Raw genomic sequence first — 19487 nt, forward strand, 5'->3', positions numbered from 1 at the left:
GAATAGTGAGATGGCATTGGCACATGCCACCTTGATGGGATTGAACTGGAATCCCCTGGTATGTTTCCAACTCTACCAATTGGGGCAAGTCAGCCCGAGCATGCCCCAAATTATACATCTCTTCCCTCTCTTATTCCCACTCTTATGTTTAACAGGGATCACATTTCAGTTAATTTTCAACACTTAAGAATAACTGTGTGATAATTACAGAATTAAACCAGTCATATTAAGTAGAACAGACAAAAAAACTACTAAGAGGGATAATGTATTAAGTTGTCCATTAGCAGTCAGGGCTATGCTGATCAAGTCACCATTTCTCATAGTGTCCATTTCACTTCAGGAGGTTTCCTTTTTGGTGTTCAGTCAGTTGTCACCGATCAGGGAGAACATATGGTATGTGTCCCTTTGGGACTGACTTACTTCACTCAGCATGATGTGTTCCAGATTCCTCCATTTTGTAAGCATGCTTCCTTTCCAGGGAATGCTCACAGGATCTGTGAGGTGGTACTATGGTTTGAACGTGTCCTCCAAAGACCGTGTGCTGAAAATGTGATTCCCAATGCAACAGTGTTGACCAGAGGACTGTTAAGAGGTGATTGGGTCACAAGCGCTTTGTCCTCATGTACAGATTACAGCCCTTAACACATGAGTGGCTTTGTAATCCTGAGAATGGGTTTGTTTTTAAAGTGAGTTTGGGGGATGGCATTGTGGCACAGTGGGTTAAGCTGCTGTCTGCAGTAACGGCATTCAATATGGGCTCTGGTTCAAGTTCCAGCTGCTCTGCTTCTGATCCAGCTCCCTGCTAATGCACCTGGAAAAGCAATGGAAGATAGCCCAAGTGCTTGGGCCCCTGCACCCACATGGGAGACCCAGAAAAAGCTCCTGGCTCCTGGATTCAGACAGCACAGTGAACCAGAGGATGGAAGATACTTCTTTCTCTCTCTCCCTCTCTCTCTTTTTCTTTCTGTCTCTCTCCTCTCTGTAACTCTGACTTTCAAATAAATGAATAATTATTTTTAAAGGCAAGTTTGGCCTCTTTTGCTTTCCTTCTCTCCGTCTCTCACCCTTCTGCAATGGGATGACTCAGCAAGAAAGTTCTCATCAGATGCAAGCACTCTCCTATTGGAAATTCTAGCTTCAAAAACTGGGAAGTCAATTTCTGCTCTTTCAAATTACCTGATCAGTGGTGTTCTATTATGGCAGCATAGAACTATGTAAGACAGACAGGGAATGAGAATTGTAGGAAAGGGACTGTATTGGTTTTCCTCAGTGACTTAACACAATAGAAGTTTCTTCCTCTCTTGGCATAGTCTAGTGAATAGAGCGTGAGGGAGATTCTGCTCCAAGAACCAAGAACCCAGTCTCCAGGACTCCACCATCTTTGGCCCCTGGGCATCCACGTCTGGCAGGCAGATGGGGAAAAGAATGTATAGCATTGCTCACAGGAAGATTTTTGGGCCCAGTGGAAAATGGTGCCATTACGTCTCCCCATATTCCATTAACCAGACTTTAGACTAGAGCCAAGTGTAACTGAAAGAGAGCTGAGAGCGTAGTGTAGCTTGGAACCTAAGAGGAAGGGAATGTGGAGTCCATGAACAGCTATTCTTAGTGGCATGAAAGGATAAACCTCATTAATTTTTTTGGCTATCATTTCTTTCCCTTTTGTTCTTATTTTCTTTCTTGTTTTAATATTTGGGGAAAAAAGCCATTTCTTTTTCTCATTTGGCTCTTGTTTTCAGAGGGTTCTCCAGTGACCTTACTGCCTGCTTAGCCACCTACAGGTCTCACTGGGACAGTGTGGAACCACACTGGTCATAATCCCAGGCCATGGGTAAGGAGGCCGCATGTGAGTGGCCACCTTCATCGCTGCAGTTACCACAGCAACCTGCTGAGGGCTCTTTTAAATCAGGTCCCATAAAGCTGGAGGCAAAATCTGCAATGACAACCATGGAGACCAGGGACTCCCAGACACTGATGAAGACTCTGGAACAAAAGGTCGGGGGTACAGCCTGCCATCCAGGATCCCGGGAAGGTAAGTCTGGAGGGCAAGGAGCTTACTTGAAGTGCACAAAACCAAGCCTGAATACACAGGTCTATGAGTGATGACGGGGGACCTGCGTGCAGTGTGGAACAGTGCTGCTTGGGTAGGCTGCAAAGCTCAGCCCTGGGGACTTACTGTACCTTCCTTAGCAGAGCAGCGTAACCTCGTCATTGCAATCTAGCCTTTGTGCAGAACTGCAGAGTGTCTACCGCCCTCCACAGGCAGGCTATTGATCACTTCTCCCTACAACCTAAGGTCAACCTTCTGTTGATGCTCTCCTTTCCCTGTGACTCCTGCCCTTGTGCCAACCCTCACCATCTCTCAGTGGACTCTAACTGTGGGCCTCTCTGTTCCAACTGGCTTCCTCTTAATCCACTCTCTATACTGCAGCATGAGTCATCTCTCTTACAATGAAAGTACCCCCCCTTTCCTCTTCGGACTTCCTTCAATAGCTCCCCTCGTGCTTAGGATAAAATCCATGGCATTAGCACTGTTCATCAGGCCCACGTGCTATGGCTTCTACCTGCCTCTCTGGTTCCATTTCTTCCCACGACTCATGCTGAACTACATTCTGGCAAGGCATAAACTGTGTGATTTCCCTCTTTATGTCCTGGGTTAGCTGACCTCTGTTCCTGTAATGCCATATGCTGATTCCTTAACCTTTAAGATCAGGTCATTTCTGAGAAAGTTTTCCCAGTCACACTCACACACACACACACACACACACACGATATCCTCTCACCTACCATCTCACTAGGTTGTCAGCTTTACAGGAAGGTCTGTTACATGGTCATCTCAATGTTCTGCCACCTCACATTGTAGCTGGTATCTAGTAGATATTCAAGAAATGATGACTGAAGCATTATTTCGACAAGCCTGCATGTTAGACTAAGGAAACTACTGCTCAGAGGGCTGGGAGGATTTGTCCAGATCACAAACTAATAAACAGAAGAAATGAGATCTCATCCAGGTCTTCGTGTTTCCCCAAACACTTCAGACTACTTCACACGCTCTTCAAAGGGACCACAGATTATTCTGTGAGCTGGAAAAACTCATTATCTCTTCAGAGAATTATTAGTTGGGTTTTCTTTTTACTTCTTTGAGTCTCAGAGCCTTGTAAGAATCTAAGGAAAGCGATGGACTTTTTTCACAGAAAAATGCATGCATGCATACATACCCACACTTTTAAAAAAATTTATTTGACAGGCAGAGTTATAGACAGTGAGAGAGAGAGAGACAGACAGAGAGAGACAGAGACAGAGAGAAAGCTCTTCCTTCCATTGGTTCACTCCCCAAATGGCCTCCACGTTTGGTGCTGCACCGATCTGAAGCCAGGAGCCAGGTGCTTCTTCCTGGTCTCCCATGTGGGTGTAGGGGCCCAATCACTTGGGCCATCCTCCACTGCCCTCCCGGGCCACAGCAGAGAGCTGGACTGGAAGAGGAGCAACCAAGACTAGAACCCAGTGCCCATATGGGATGCCGGCGCCACAGGTGGAGGATTAATCAAGAGAGCCATGGCACCAGCCCCTGACACCCACATTTTGTATGCAATATTAAACTATATTAGTCAGGGCAGGGGATCTGTCACTGCAGTAACACAATAAACCATAAGCATCAGTGACATAAAACAATGAAAGTTTGATTCTCATGCACGTTAAGTCATCAGGGGCTCTCTGCCATCCAATGATTTGAGTATAGAAGCTCCTTCCACCATAAGACACTGTCACCTCAACACATACTGCCAAATTACCAGGACAGAAGAACAAAGAAACAGAGATGGCACACGTGCTCTTAACTATTTCTTCATGAAAATGACACTTCTCTGTGCACATATTCCTCCACCTGAGACCACCAGGGTAGTGATATGGTTGGAATCCAAGGAGATCTTTTGGAGCGTCAAACCAAAGAACCCTGGGAGTAAGGGAAAGTCCACTCATGAGCAGGTAATACTAGTGCACAACCTAAATAATGGGGCTAGTTGTGTGGTGTACTGGGTTAAGCCTCAACCTGTGACACCGGCATCCTCTACAGGCGCTGGTTCGTGTCCAAGCTGCTCCACTTCCAATCCGGCTCCCTGCTAATGGCCTGGGAAAGGCAGCAGCAGATGGCTCAAGTGTTTGGGTCACAGCCACCCATGTGGGAGACCCTGAGAAAGCTCTTGGCTCCTAGTTTCAGCCTGGCTGAGCCCTGGCTGTTTCAGCCATCTGAGGAATGAATCAGCAGAGGAAGATCTCCTCTCTCTCTCTCTCTCTCTCTCTGTGTGTGTGTGTGTGTGTGTGTGTGTCTCCCCCTCTCTCTATAACTCTGACTTTCAAATAAATAAATAAATCTTTTCAAAAAACCTAATAATGAGTGTTATTTCAGAAGTGGTACCTATTCTCTGCAGCGGCAACAGCACAGTAGAAAGATCTGGAGGTGAGCAAGCACATGATTCATTTTATCACCACCCACTCTAAGGCTTTCAGGCGCTTCCTCAACGACATCAGATCTAGAGGGTCCAAGGGGAGCCTTATCTTGTAAAGATTTGGCTTCTCTTAAATGCAGGCAGACATGAGAGAGGACATGGATCTTGAAGCACAATTTTCTGCTTGTTTACAAATGATTAACTACTGCAATCAATTGTGTCAAAGTTCAGGTCAACTGCACCCTCTGGGACCATGGTGAGATGGTGCTTTGCGCTTTGGCTAATGATACTGGAGTGCACACAGGAGGGGCTGCCGGGAGAGCTGGGCTCTGTGTTTTGGTCACAAGGAAGGTGGGGGGTTTACTGTCCTCCGTGGTGTCCCTTTGTCCCCTTGCTACTGCTCTTGCTTATTTTCATTTCCAGCCCCAGGCCAGCTCCTCGGGCAGGCACAGCAGGGTGAGGAGTCCGCTAACTCTTAAGAGGACTCCAAGTGTGTCAGGAAGGAAGTATAGGGCTTTTGTATTTCTCCATTCAAATCTTAAAACAATCTTACCAAGTGGCTGTTAATGACTTGTTAGCCCCATTTTATAGATCACAAAGCAAAGTCTTAGAGAAATCATGTAACTTGATGACGGAAATCGGATCCAGCCTACGTGCTTTCTATTGACCCACCTTCACACGCTCCTTCTGGGGATGCTCGTGGTTGCCAGCATCAGCAACAGGAACAGGACTGTCGCCTGCCATGGGGATTCAGCCCTTTAAATGTTGCAGTTTGGCTTTGTAAATGATAGGTCAGTGCAGTTTGGACTTCAACTTGTTGATACGGAAGAGTCAGGGTGGATTTACGGGAGGACACATTTAAGCACCTCAGTCATTTGGATGTTGCCTCTGAGTCTGCACAGTGCTCTTGGCCCACACTCCTGCAGGCAGTAGTACACCATCTCCAGGTGGGGTCAGGGTTGACTGTATGTTGAAGCTAGCAGCGACCTGTGAGAAGGCCTTGCCCACATCTGGTCTCGGCAATCCACGAAGCATTTCTAGACGTTCCGTGTAAATACTTGCTTGTCTTATGCCACTCAAGAGTACTTTAGTGTGGTATTTTCTTTTAATCTAATTTAATGGTGAAGCATGGTAGGGTAATCTTGAACTATCCAGAGTAATAAAAAGGTGAAGATGGTAGCCCTCTTCCAGGCTCAAATAAAACAATTGTGAGGCACTGGACCTGAGTGATGACTGCCTTGCCTCCAGAACAAGAGGAAAGAGAGTGAGTGTCCTTTGACCTTGAATGTGGCAGAAGTAATAGGTGAAGGGCAAAGGCATGTACTGAGCCCTTTTCAGGTACAACTAACGCTGTGACTCTTCAGCAAATATTAGAGATAAACGTTGAATCTACTTACAGCAAGCGTGGACTGAACTTCATTTCCCCACAAGGTGAAGGAAGCTCTCTTTGATAACAACACACGCATTTGGATAATTTTTGATGCCTCCATGCATAGCACTTTCACAGTTAGTGACTCATCAGACTCCTCCAACTCTGGCTGGTAGATAGGCACAGTCCTCCCACTTTTACATATCAGGAAAACAGAAGTGTAGTCAATAAAAATATCAGCTGAACTGAAGAGAGCACACAGTGTGTGCTAGGCTATGCTCCAAGAGTTGTGAGTATTTATGTTTATTGAATTGTTATAACAGCACAATGAGGTGGATTCGGTTCTTATCCCTGTTTTATAGACGAGAACATTAAGGCCCAAAGGAGGCTTAGTAACTCACTGTGGGTCACACAGCCAGAGAATCCCACAGAAGGGATTCGAACGTGGGTGGGCTCCAGAGCCCTGTAGGCTGCTGCTTTCTTGCTCACAATCAAGCTTCCAAATCGTTAGAAAGTGGCCAAACTGGAATCTAAACCTTGACCCACCTGACTCCAAACTTTGCACCCTACTGAGTAAGACAAGCTCACATGTGAGAGTGCTCAACATGGGCCTGCTCAAAGCAGGTTTCTTACATGAACTTCTTTAATCCTCGCCATATTGCATGCAAGGAAACTGAGGCACGGAAGTGAAGTCACTGCCCCTGGTCCCGATGCCTGTAAGTACTGAGTCCAGGTGGCCTGGACCTGGCGTCCACAGCTTGAATCACCCCTCTACCAGCCTCAGCTTGTGTCACCTCTCTGCCGGAGTGTCTCCTCGGCACCAACTGGGAGGGATGTCGGTTCTCGGTGTAAGAAAACCAAGCTGCTGCCCTTGCCCAGCCTTCTCATGGCTTTCCAGAGTCACAGGTAAGTTTTCCGTGTGTGCAAAGTCTACAGAGTCTCCAATCACTGGTGGTGTTCAGTTTACTTTGCTGAGCTGTTTGCTCTATGGGGACAGAAGCCGGCAGTGGCCCTCATGGTGCAGGCTGTTCATAGAATTTGGAGCTGCTTCTGGGTCTTTTGCCACTTAGAGAATGAAGAAGTCCTGGACGTGGACTTGGAGGGTGCCGGCAGAGCTGCTGCTTCTCTGTGCCGCCCTGGGCTGTCTCTGCGTGCCTGGCTCCAGGTAAGCGGTGGTTACAAAGAATTCCCTCATTATTCCTGCAACAGGGACTAGAAAGCGGTATAATGCTGGCCGTCTCTTTGTGTCTTGTCTATTGGATAAGGAACACCTCTTGGAGCAATTTGCACTTGTCTGATAAAATCATATTAACAACTCCCTTCAAATGCCTGTGGAACCTTGTGGCTGACTTGTACAAAATCTCCTCTAGGCAACTGACATGTTTCAATGTATTTTGTCACTCGGAGACTAGGACGCTTATTCTGTATTCGGACCGAAGGCTCAGGGTGATTCTTTATGCAAAAGAAGGTTTGTGAGGGACGAAAAAGAAGAGAGCCAATTCATATAAATGATTATAATGTACGAGAGTGACACATTCCACCTGCTCAACAACCCCAAATCTGTGGGTTCTCTCTCTCTCCTTCCTACACACACATACACACACACACATTCCAGATGTTCCCAGAAATTGATTTATTTCATAGTTTTTTGGTTCTTATCTATAGGACACACAACAGGCTAAAGAAACTACCTTTGCGGAAGCTCAGACTTGGGTTCCAGGCAGAGAAGTGCCGGTAGCTTGGCAATTTGAGACTCTCTCGGTGTGTGAGAAGCCCCTACGTGAAACACTGGAGCACACAGGCATCCCCCGCCTCCTTGTGAGCTCTCCCACGGGAAGAAGGGCTGTGCACACAGTTCCTTTCAGTTCATCTGAAAGAGCAGTCTGAGCATAGCCTTGCGCTCAGTGTGAGGAGCCCCAGCACTCATCCGTCACACACCGTGTGGTCTCAGCTCTGCTGACTGCTCAGGGCCCATTAGGCGCCACCACTGAGCCAGGACCATGAGCGTTCACTAGCCATCAGCCACTCAATAAATAAGAGCTACTAGGGTTATCAAGGATCTCAACTTGACCCAGAGAAGAAGCTGCCAAGGCCTTCTACACATACACTCTGTGTACCCAGAGAAGCATTCAGGACCTAAGGAACTGCATCTGAGACGGAGGGTATGAGAGAACTGTAACAACCCCATCTATGCCACTGTAGCCCCATGAAAGCCCCTTATTGGGCTCCAACAGATGAACCAAACACGAAGATCCCCTGCTCTTGTGGAGAATGTCAACCGGTGAGCAGGTGCTAGGCGAACTGCTGCAAGAAATGGCACAGGGACTCACAGAAAACCGGAGAGGGGGCATCAGCTTTCCTGGGCCTGGGGTCTGGAAAGGCTTCTGAGTAAGATGTAGCTCAGGCTGACTCTTTACAGAAGAGGATGTTTCCCGGATGCCTAAGGGGGTGAGGGGTGTGCCAGGCAGAGGGAAGAGCACAAAGGCTTGGAAGTGTGACGGGAAGCCTGGCTCCTTGCTGAAGCCTTCTGTGTGGTTCAGGAGCCTTGAGCACAGCCCCCAGGTGGGCAGCTACTAGGATAAGGTAGGGTGGGGCTCAGATCAAGGGCAGAGGAGGGGGTGCAGGAGTGCCAGCTAAGCAGCTTGCACTGTCTCCTCTTGGAAGGGTGGGGGACTCTTTTTCTGCCAAGGGCCATTCAGGTACTTATAACATCATCCACAGGCCATGCAAAAATTATCCACTTAAAAATGAGTCTGCAATAGGTGTATTAATTCTGAGTCTTGCCTGCGGTTGTCTTGGCAGGGCCGGACCAAATGGTTTCACAGGGCTTACCCAGCCCACAGGCCAAATATTCCCAACTCCTGCTCCAGGCAACGGGTGAAGCACTAGAGGGTTTGAAGCCAGGGAATGACATGGAGAGGACTGTAGATTAGGAAGTTCACTCTGAGGTAGGGAGTAGGTGGGCAGAGTACAGAATGGAAACTTTTCATTAATCCTCCCAGCAATGCCACACGGTGAGTGTCACATCTTTCCCTCACTACGTAGAAGAACAAGCAGATGCTCCGAAAGAAGAGAATCACTCATGATTGGTGCATGTCCAGGCTCTACCTGAATCCAGGCTTAGTGTTCGCATTGATGCCCACAATTTTCCCAGCATGGTTCTGGACATGGTGTGTATTTGAATCCCTCTCATGAGGTCGGAGTCTTCAGACCCAGAACAGAAAATGCTTGAGAGCACCTTCTTCATATTTGTCAAGAAAGATGCTCACTCCAGCTTAGTCTTGTAATCATCAATGCAGATGGAACGATCATCACATTGTCATAAGACCTTTTGATAATCGCTGATTGCCGGGTACTCAGACATAATATTCACTCTCATCATTTGTTTTTCCATGTAGTTGCTATTGTTTATAACTTTACAGACAGGGAAGCTGAGAGATAATGCAAATGCCCCAAGGCTCACCACTTAACACATGGCAGAATATGGATTTGAATTTGGTTTTTAACAAAGGGGCAGGGAGTCCCCCCCACCCCCAAGCCCCTGTATTCCCTTTGCACCTGTCTGCCTCTCACTATTGCATTAAATCCTGTCCATTTACATGGTGTAGTGACCTGTGGAACTCCCGAGCCATTTCTCTATCTCTGGGTCACACCTTTGTTGCCTGGAGATGTTGGTTTAAATTTCATGTCTGCAGCAGCAAATGACAGGGAGAAGAGAAATTGGAAACCTGGCCCCCAGAAGTTGTCTCTTCTAGCGAAGAGGAAGGATGCTATTTGCAGAGGGGCTGCAGGTGCCTAACAAATTGCAGGTGACAAGAAAGTTGTTGTGTCAGGGCATTTCTAGAAGGAAGCCACGATATGTTGACGCAACCCATCCATATAAGCTGATGGCATACAATTTACTGCTGACCTAATCTTACTGTATGTGATGGATACATCTTTATTTTGATCAGAAATGTCTATTAGCAAGCAACTGGGAGACCTGGGCCCAGGGACATTTGTCACAGTGCTGGCAATAGCATTCCCTTGCACCCCAAGGAAGGGCACATCCTTGCCAGTCCTGAACTCAGGCGAGCACCTGCCCTTGGACTTGCACAAGGCTGTTGATTGTACCATTGTTTGCAATTATACAACACTGGGAAAATATAAATCTCCCTCAAAAAGAAAAAGCATAAATTCAATGCAATATATGCCCTTGTCTAGCACTAAGAAATGTACTTGATCTGTGTATACATCAACATGGACAGGTCTCAGGAATGCAATGCTGATTGACAAAATCAAGTTGCAGGATGAAATGTGCAGTGTTAGTAAACACACAAAAGTAATGCTATATATAGCGTACATACGTGGGGATATTTAAAAGAGGCTGAAAAGGAAAAGGTGTTTGAGATGCCACTGGGGATGCCCATATCCCAGATTGGAATGTCTTGTGTTCCTGGCTCTGCTTCCTATACAGCTTCCTGCTACTGGGCACTCTAGAAGGCGTTAGATTATGCCTCAATTACTTGGGTCGCTGGCACCCATATGGGAGATCTGGGTCAAGTTATGGGCTCCTGGCTTTGGCCGGGACATTTGGGGAGTTAACCAAAGAATGAGATCTCTTTTGCTCTTCCTCCTACCAACCCCCCCTCCAACCTTTCTAATTCATTCATTAATTAAAAGAGACTGGAAGAACACACATCACATTCATGACAATATTTCCCTCTGAAGAGGAGAGGAGGAATTGGAACTGGAGCAGTATGAAACTCAGACGTCAAATTCACCTGGATTTTTTAATTAAGAAAAAGACAAGACTAAGGCAAATTTGCCAAAATGTCAACAATTGTCAGTTTGGGTGCACCATGTCAATATATGGGTATTTGTGTTTTTTAGTCTTTGTACTTCTCTGGTGTTTTTATTTTTTATTTTTTTTTACTTTTTCAGAGCAAAACCACACAGAGGGTTGTGAATGAGTGGCCTAGTCGGTTGGTCCAAACAGCCAGTGGCTTGTTTCTGTAGACATTCACAGTGCTGAGCTGCATGTCTTGTCACAGGTGCAGGAGCCTTGATGGAGCTTGTTCTTCAGGTGGCTCTGTGCTATCCCCAGGAATGAAAGACAGGAGTTCATGCTAGCCTGTGTTTGACATTTGCAGTGCTAATTAACCACACGCAGCTCATCCAAGGCGATTTACAAACACACTATTTATTCAGCTGATTACATCATTATAGTGCCACCTCCGTAATGAGAATTGGGTGCAAAAATGAGAGATCTGGTGGTTATAGCTACTTTTTACCCAGTTATTTCTGTAAGTGATCATCTTGAACATTAGCACGCTTTCAAATTGCGGAGAGGAAAATAACTGTGGCTCTTAATAGCTAGTGTGTATATTATGGCCTCGGCTGTGGCCCAGAGTTGGGTTGAGAGTTGCTAAAAACACAATGTAATAGTTTTGTAGTTGAAATAGGAAGGGGGTACTCTGCAGAGCTGTCAAATACATACTTAGGAGAAGCCAAATCACAGACAATATTATTTTGTCAAAGTTGGCCAAATTAGGAGATGAGACCACATTCCAAAGCCCCCCACTGGGGTGTGGTATCCTGCCTCAAGGAACTCTTTTCAAGTATCCACCTGTGGTTTCCAGTAGAGTCTTTGACCTTTCGTTAAAGATCCAACTTTACGAGGCCATTGATTTTTGCTGGTCTCTGGGGCAGTCATGGAGATGGATTTCACTGCAGTTAATAGTATTCCCTTTTCAGGACTTTTGCCAAGCGAGGATGTATTGTTAATGACCTTGTCTAGAGTGACATCCTGTGTGTTTGAGGTGGTGAAAAGTATGTGATAATCTTCCTAATGACTCAATCTTGAGTACAGGGATGGGAGAGGCCTTAGACAGAGACCAGAGGGAGTGGAGTTGATACTGGCCTGGTTCCTTCACAGGCAATACAGAGCAATCAACAAAGCACACGTTCTCAGGGTCAGACAGCTGCTCAGACCCCAGCACCACTGCAGACCAACTGCATGACAATGGGCGTGTTTCTGGGCCACTTCCCGTCTCCCCAGGGGACAAGGCTCTGTGGGCACTTCTGGCACTGCTCTGAGTGTTGATAGAGGTAGCAGTAGCCCAGCAGTGGACATGTGCACCCTAGGGGCTCTGCCAATCTTCATTCCTTTAATTCTCTTCCTCCTCCTCCTTCTCCTCTTCCTCCTCTTCTTCCTTTTCTCTTCCTACCCATCTCCTCCTCCTCCTCCTTCTTCTTTCTCTCTCTCTCTGACTTGAAAAGTTACAAACAGTATGAAGACTTTCACCCTGTAATACATTTCCTTCAGATGAAATAAAAAATAAGAACCATCATACACCCATCATGTTACAGACAGGAAAGCTGGAGACTGGAGAAGCTGAAATTAGATGCTCTTTCATTCACTGGTATGGCACTGTGTGCCAACGAACTCAACAGAAAGCCTTGCCTTATCTTCTAGACATATGTCAGGTCGCGTGTGGCTGGACTCCTCTGCAGAGGGGACACCACCTGCTGTCTGTCCTCCCACCACCCCAAGGCCCTATCCCCAGCCCCACTCAGCCCTGTCTCCACGCCCTGGACTGGTGCAGCATCATCTCTTCCGGCCTGCACATGATGTTGATGTTGTCCTGAGGTGTATCCTTGCCCGCTTCTCCTCTCCAGAACTGTCTTTTCATTGTCCACAGCTCGTCATGGTCAGAGCTGTATCTTAGGCACAGATCTCTCTTCCTGAGTTCCACATCCACGTAGGAACTATTTAAGCTAGATACACGGGTGCTCCATGGACTGCTGAAACTCAGCATGCCTTAGCTGAAACTTACATCTTTCCCAACAAGCTTTCTATTTCCTGCTGCATTTCCTACTCGCTCTTGTACTCATACTGGAAACCGGCACCAGCCCAAACTCCTCCCTCTCCCTAATACCCTCGTCCCATCTAGCTACCCATTGCTTTCTATCCTGTGCCACCTGAGAAATTCTTCAAGCCCTGTCTGTCCTCTGCCTTCTCTCTGCCCGGTCACTGGCTCAGTGGAGGCTCACATGGGTACTCCTGCACTAGCCTCCTACATGCACCCCTGCTGCCTGCACATCTTCCTCCCTGCTGCCTGACTCTCCCTGCCCTGCACATCTTCTCAGCACAGCCTGTGCCCTGGGGTCTCCATGCTTAAAACCTTGCTACTGGGTAAAGTCCCAGGGAGCTCAGACGTGAGACATATTTATCTTTTCATATATTTTTAAAGATTTATTTATTTATTTGAAAGAGTTACACAGAGAGAAGGAGAGGCAAAGAGAGAGAGAGAGAGAGAAAGAGATCTTCATTCTGCTGGTTCACTCCCCAATTGGCTGCAACTGCTGGAGCTGCGCTGAGCTGAAACCAGGAGCCAGGAGCTTCTTCTGGGTCTCCCACATGGGTGCAGTGTCCCAAGGACTTGGGCCACCTTCTACTGCTTTCCCAGGCCACAGCAGAGAGCTGGATCAGAAGTGGGGCAGCCGGGACTCTACTGGAGCCCATATGGGATGCCGGCACTGCAGGCGGCAGCTTTACCTGTTACACCACAGCGGCAGCCCCGCCTTTTCATATTCTAAGGCAACCAGTGAATTCCAGAAGGCAGACTTCACATCTTCTATCTCTCTGTTTCCTCTGTAGCACAGTATCTAGTGTATCATTTGTTCTCAATGAATGTTCCATGGGCTCCAAACACAAAAGTCTACCTTGAAGACCATCTAGCCAGAACCTCTCATTTTCCAGGGGATAAAACAAACAGAGGCCCAGAGATGGAGAGTAAACTGCTTAGGGCCAGACATCTGCTTCTGGTGGTATTTGCGGTTTTATAGCATGTTAAAATTTATAATTTTTATCCTGGATGCTATCATTTTCAATCCTGGAAATTGCTTATCAATGACTATCTTCATTCTATCAGTGGGAACGATGAAGTGCACATTCTTCATTAACACACCACACCAAGCCCACCTAGCTGAGCTCTCTTTAGTTTGAAGTTCAATATGTATTTTTGATCTCAGCTAGTGCCAATGTCAGGCCCTTACTGTGTATTCATTCCATAAATATTTGTTGGATAAATTAACCTATAGATAGATAAATTAACCTATAGATAGATAAGTGAGCAGGTATATATTTATTGAATGGATGGAGAGGTTGGAAGCATACTTAACTCTCTTCTGATTCTGAACTCTGTTTTCTCATGATGACTTTTTAGAAGTGAAAGGCCACGTTCCCTTGAGTCAACTGTGGTCAACAGGAGCCTTGCTAAGAGCAGACAGAGCCGGAGTGTGGATGCCACCCCGATGCCCATTGATTGTGAACTGTCCAGCTGGTCCTCGTGGACCATGTGTGACCCTTGCCAGAAGAAAAGGGTGAGTATCCTGGCTGTGAGAGCACTGAGATACCAGGAGCCCCCTTGATCCCAGCAAGGCTGACTGAGGCATCGCCGCCCATGGCTGGCACACAGTAGGCCTGCAGTTCTAGGGGGCTGATTTCATTTATGAGTCCTTCCCTCTGTCTTGCAAGCCACTTTCAGACCCTTTCTGAGGTCCTTCAGGATTTTCCAGGCACACCTGTCCTTGCTCACTCTAGTAGCTCCCTAACCAGACTTCTTGTTTCTAATCCTATTCTTTCAATCCATCTTTCCTGGTGCACCTGGGGCAGATACTGCAAATAGAAGTCTAACCTGTGTTTCCCCAGTTGAAACCATGCAGTCTACCTATGGCCTTAGAATCAAGTCCACGCTCCTGGGCAAGGTCCTCCCAAGACCCAGTCTGACCTACATCTATACAAAGTACCCCTCCCCCAGCACGTTGGACTCTTGCCTTTTCTAACCATTTCACTCTCTGTGCTTTTGTTCTGGCTGCTTTCCCTCTTCCTTCCCTGGCCAACACCTACTCATGTTGTGAAACTCTGCTCACAGGCCACCTCTTCTGGGAAGACTTCATTGATTTCTCCTCAGCCCCACCCGTCAGATAAGCCAAATTTTTACAAGCTTCAATAGTTCCCTCTGACCCCCATATCCTAGAACTTATCACATATCACTTTCACTAAACAGTGAACTTGTGAAGGCCTACCAATTCTGTGTCTTCAGTGTGTAGGCCAACTTCTGGCATATAATAGGTGACTCATAAATAGTTTAATCCCATTTTATTTGGTTGGTATTCTCTCTTTAGACTGAGAGGTAAATAGCGATCCAGAGCAGGTAAGTGACTTCTAGGGCAGCCCTGAACTCTGGCCACTGGTTCCCTATTGAGTATTCAGTGAGGAAAACCATAGTCTCCATGTGTGTCCTTCAGCCTCCCTGGTCTCAGCGGGGCAAACCCAAGATCCCAGCTTCGAGAACAACAGATGTGTTAGAAAAAAGGGAATGGTTGCTTCCCCAGCTCCTTGGGAAACCCAAGCAGTCATGGGCTAAGACTCTAAAGAGGCTGTGGAGGTAGGCCCAGGACAATTACACAGTTAATTGGATCAATGGAGAGAGCCAAGCAGGATCATTCAATTCCCAAAGTAGGTTTTATTGCTGAAGTTATCAACATTGATCCAATTATCTGGATAATTGCTTCATCTGCACCATAAACCAGAAAGACTCAGCATGCATCCGCCAGCCAGGCGCTCAGCCAGGGCTCCTCACTCTGAGTTTGCTGCAGGCTCCCTGGGCTGGACATCAGCCTTGCCTGTAGGAGCAGAGGATGGGGCTCAACAAAACCTCTCAGCCCACGTTGAGATGCAGTTCTGAGAAATACAGGAGATGGATTCCCTCCGTTCTACACTCCTCAACCCCACTTTGCCTTGGGACCCAGGCTGGCCTGTTCCCAGTCTTCTCTATAGGCTTTTTTCCTCTTATCCCTGGCCTGGCAACTCTGTCCTCTGGGGAGAATGAGCCTCTGGAAGTGCAAGAAAGCAGGCCTGAATGGTTATATATATTTCTTTTTTTTTTTTTAATGAATTTGCTGTCACTTTACTTTTATTTATTTATTTTTTGACAGGCAGAGTGGACAGTGAGAGAGAGAGACAGAGAGAAAGGTCTTCCATTACTGTTGGTTCACCCTCCAATGGCCACTGTAGCCAGCACGCTGTGGCTGGCGCACCGTGCTGATCCAAAGCCAGGAGCCAGGTGCTTCTCCTGGTCTCCCATGCGGGTGCAGGGCCCAAGCACATGGGCCACCCTCCACTGCACTCCCTGGCCACAGCAGAGAGCTGAACTGCAAGAGAAGCAACTGGGACAGAATCCGGTGCCCCGACCAGGACTAAAACCCGGTGTGCCGGCGCAGCAGGCAGAGGATTAACCTATTGAGCTGCGGCGCCGGCCTGTATTTCTTTTTCTTAAAAAAATTATGTATTTATTTATTTGAGGAGCAAAGCATCAGAGAGAAAAGGGGAGCTTGGAGAGAGAGAGAGAAAGAGAGAGAGAGAGAGAGAGAGAGGTTTTCTAACTGCTGGTTCATTTCCCAAAATGGACACAATAGCCAGGGTTGGGCCAAGTTGAAGCAAGGAACCAGAAACTCCATGTTGGTCTCCCACATACATGGGTGTTAGGGACCGAAGCACTTGGACCATTATCCACTGCATTCCCAGGCACAGTAGGAGGGAGCTGGATTGGAAGCCAAGCAGCTGAAATTCAAACTGGCATGTTAATTTGAAAAGTGGGCACCATAGATTTTGGCTTAACTTGCTGCACTGCAACACCTGTCCCTGTATTTCCTTTGTTGGAAAAAGCACAGAGGTCATACAAATAATAGGCAAGTCTTGTCAGTATGTCACCCTGCAAAAGGGCTGCTCCTTCAGTTTGATCCCCTTTCATGCATCAAAATCTTGATTGCAACTGACATTTGGAAAACACCCAAATCTGATCTTCTCTTGGCAGTTTTTCACTGCCCCAGGATAAAATACCAAAGCCTCCTGTTAAGCCTAGAGGCCCGCGTCATCTGCTCCTGCCTAATCTCCCTCTGGTTCTCATTGCTCTCCTTCTTGCACTCTTCCCACCAGCCATGATGACTTCTCATCTGTGTTCTGAAACGAGGTACACACCCTCTTAGTCTCTCAGCTTTCTTCCAGTGATTTTCTCCACCCGCATTGCTCTTGTCTTTGGTGTCTGCAGCAAACACAGGATAGCCACCATTTGGAACTCAATCCAGGTATCCCACATGGGTGGTAGGGATCCTACCACTTCACTGGCACTTACTGCCTTCCAACGTATGTGATAGCAGGCAGCCGGAGTCCAACAGTGGACCTGGGACTCAAATGAATGCACTCCGACGTGGGCTGATAGACCAAACATCTACTCCTGCTTGATTATTTTAATCACACATGACTTCTGGCCTGCCTCAAGGAGGAAATGGACAGTGGTGAGGACCAGGAAGTGATGACACACTGTGATTGGGCCATGCCAATGGAATAGCAGAATACTCAGTAATCTCACAGCAGAATTCTCATGCAAACTCAGGAGATGATGGAGGACTTCTGGAAGAAGTATAGATGCTGGGTAGATGTGGGGAGTTGTGCTGAGGTGGCGTGTGGCAGGTAAAGCAAAGCAGAGACAAGAAACAAGAACCCTGCTCCAGAGCAGTTACCCTCTAACTGGAGAAACTACCAAAGAGTCAATTGCAATACAATTGTGGAAACACAAGGGGCTGGTGGAGCAGTGATTAGACAACTCAAAGCTCTCCTGGAGCCCAAATTCTGACCAGATATCCGTTTGTAAGCAGCTCCTGAAGCCGAGCTCTGAGGCCCCAAGGTCTGGCCCTTGGTTTACCCTGCTGTTCTCTGCCACAGTACAGACATGCCTATTTGCTGCGGCCCTCTCAGTTCAATGGGGAACCATGCAACTTCTCTGACAAGGAGGTGGAAGACTGTGCTACCAGCAGACCCTGCCGAAGTCAAGTGCGATGTGAAGGCTTTGTGTGTGCACAGACAGGTATAAAGGGCATATGAATGGGAGGGAAATATTTCAAAGGAACCGTGGCGCAAGAGGATAGAGAGACAGGCCATGCCCATGGTCGTTGGCCAGGTCAGGAGGCTTCTTGTCCTCAGATTTCTGACTTAATTTTACATGTGCTATTTCATGAAAAAAACTTTAATGTGGGTGTTACCCCATTTTACAATCTAAGACATCAAGATTTGGAGGGACTGTCTTCTCAAACCACAGAACTGGTAAGTGGGAGAACTGCAATTAGAGGTTTGGGATTTTATTTTATTTTATTTTATTTTTTTATTTAATAAATGTGAATTTACAAAGTGCAACTTTTGTATTGTTGTGGCTCCCCCCCAACAACCTCCCTCCCTCCCGTGGCCCTCCCCTCTCCCACTCCCTCTCCCATCCCGCCCTTCATCGAGTTTCATTTTCAATTACCTTCGTATACAGAAGATCAACTTAGTATACACTAACCAAGGATTTCAACAGGCTGCACTCACACAACCGCACAAGGTATAGGGTATTGATCGACTAGTAGTGTTGTTTTTAAGTTTCATAGTAAAACACATTAAGGACAGAGATCCTACATGGGGAGCCTGTACCCAGTGACTCCCATTGTTGATTTAACAATTGGCACTCTTATTTATGTCAGCAATCACCCGAGACTCTTGCTATGAGCTGTCTAGGCTATGGAAGTCCCTTGAGTTCACCAACTCTGAACTTGTTTAGTCAAGGCCATATCACAGTGGAGGTTCCTTCCTCCCTTCAGAGAAAGGCGCCTCCTTCCTTGATGGCCTGTTCCTTCTGCTGGGGTCTTGTTCACCAGGATCTTTCATTTAGATTGCTTTTTGCCACAGTGTCATGGCTTCCCATGCCTGTGAGACTCTCATGGACCTTTTAGCCAGATCCGAATGTCCCAAGGGTTGATTCTGAGGCAGGAGTGCTGTTTTGGGCATTTGCCATTCTATGAGTCTGCTGTGTGTCCTGCTTCCCCTGCAGGATCATTCTCTCCCTTTTAATTCTATCCTTCATTATTTGCTTACACTGGTCTTATTTGTGAAATCTCTTCGACACTTACCCTATCTTTTTGATCAGTTGTGTATTTATACTTATCACTTTACCAAGTGCACTGGCATTGGTACCTGCCTCCTTGGTAAGATTGAGCTGAAATCCCCTGGCACATTTCTAGTTCCACCATTGGAGGTAAGTCCGAGTGAGGTTTGGGATTTTAAATGTCAGATCTTTGACATTAAGGACACCAAAACTGTGATTGCTGGAATCAGAAATCCTGGGTCCAAGCTTATTTTGATTTTGTGATCCAGGAGAAATCACTTAATCTTTTCTTTTTTATTAAGATTTATTTATTTATTTGAAAGTCAGAGTTAGAGAGAGAGAGAGAGAGAGAGAGAGAGAGAAAGGTCTTCCATCTACTGGTTCACTCCTCAATTGGCCACAGTGCTCGGAGCTGCACCTATCTGAAGCCAGGAGCCCGGAGCTTCTTCTGGGTCTCCCATGTGGGTACATGGGCCTAAGCACTTGGGCCATCTTCTAATGCTTTCCCAGGCCATAGCAGAGAGCTAGATCTGAAGTAGAGTGGCTGGGACTTGAACCTGCGCCCATATGGGATGCTGGCACTGCAGGTGGCAGCTTTACCCGCTACGCCACAGCGCCAGTCCTGCTTAATCTTTCTGATTTGCTTCCTTCAAGAGGAAGTTGAAATGATGTCTTGAACATCAAGTGACATAGTGGATATGAAATCTTTGT

The 19487-nt window shown here is 46.9% G+C and overlaps 1 protein-coding gene across 2 annotated transcripts in view; it reads left to right on the forward strand.

Annotated features, from left to right (window-relative positions):
* The first annotated feature begins 6770 nt into the window (after positions 1–6770).
* Positions 6771–19487, forward strand: part of C8B (complement C8 beta chain) — a 45669-nt gene continuing 32952 nt past the window's right edge. The window contains exons 1-3 of one of the 2 annotated variants that reach the window (XM_051856032.2): positions 6771–6979; positions 14025–14181; positions 17585–17726. In XM_051856032.2, coding sequence (XP_051711992.2) covers positions 6888–6979; positions 14025–14181; positions 17585–17726 — 391 coding nt within the window. In that variant the 5' untranslated portion in view covers positions 6771–6887. 2 annotated transcript variants of the gene reach the window in all.

This window comes from Oryctolagus cuniculus, chromosome 7, assembly GCF_964237555.1.
Source record: "Oryctolagus cuniculus chromosome 7, mOryCun1.1, whole genome shotgun sequence".
Taxonomy (NCBI): domain Eukaryota; kingdom Metazoa; phylum Chordata; class Mammalia; order Lagomorpha; family Leporidae; genus Oryctolagus; species Oryctolagus cuniculus.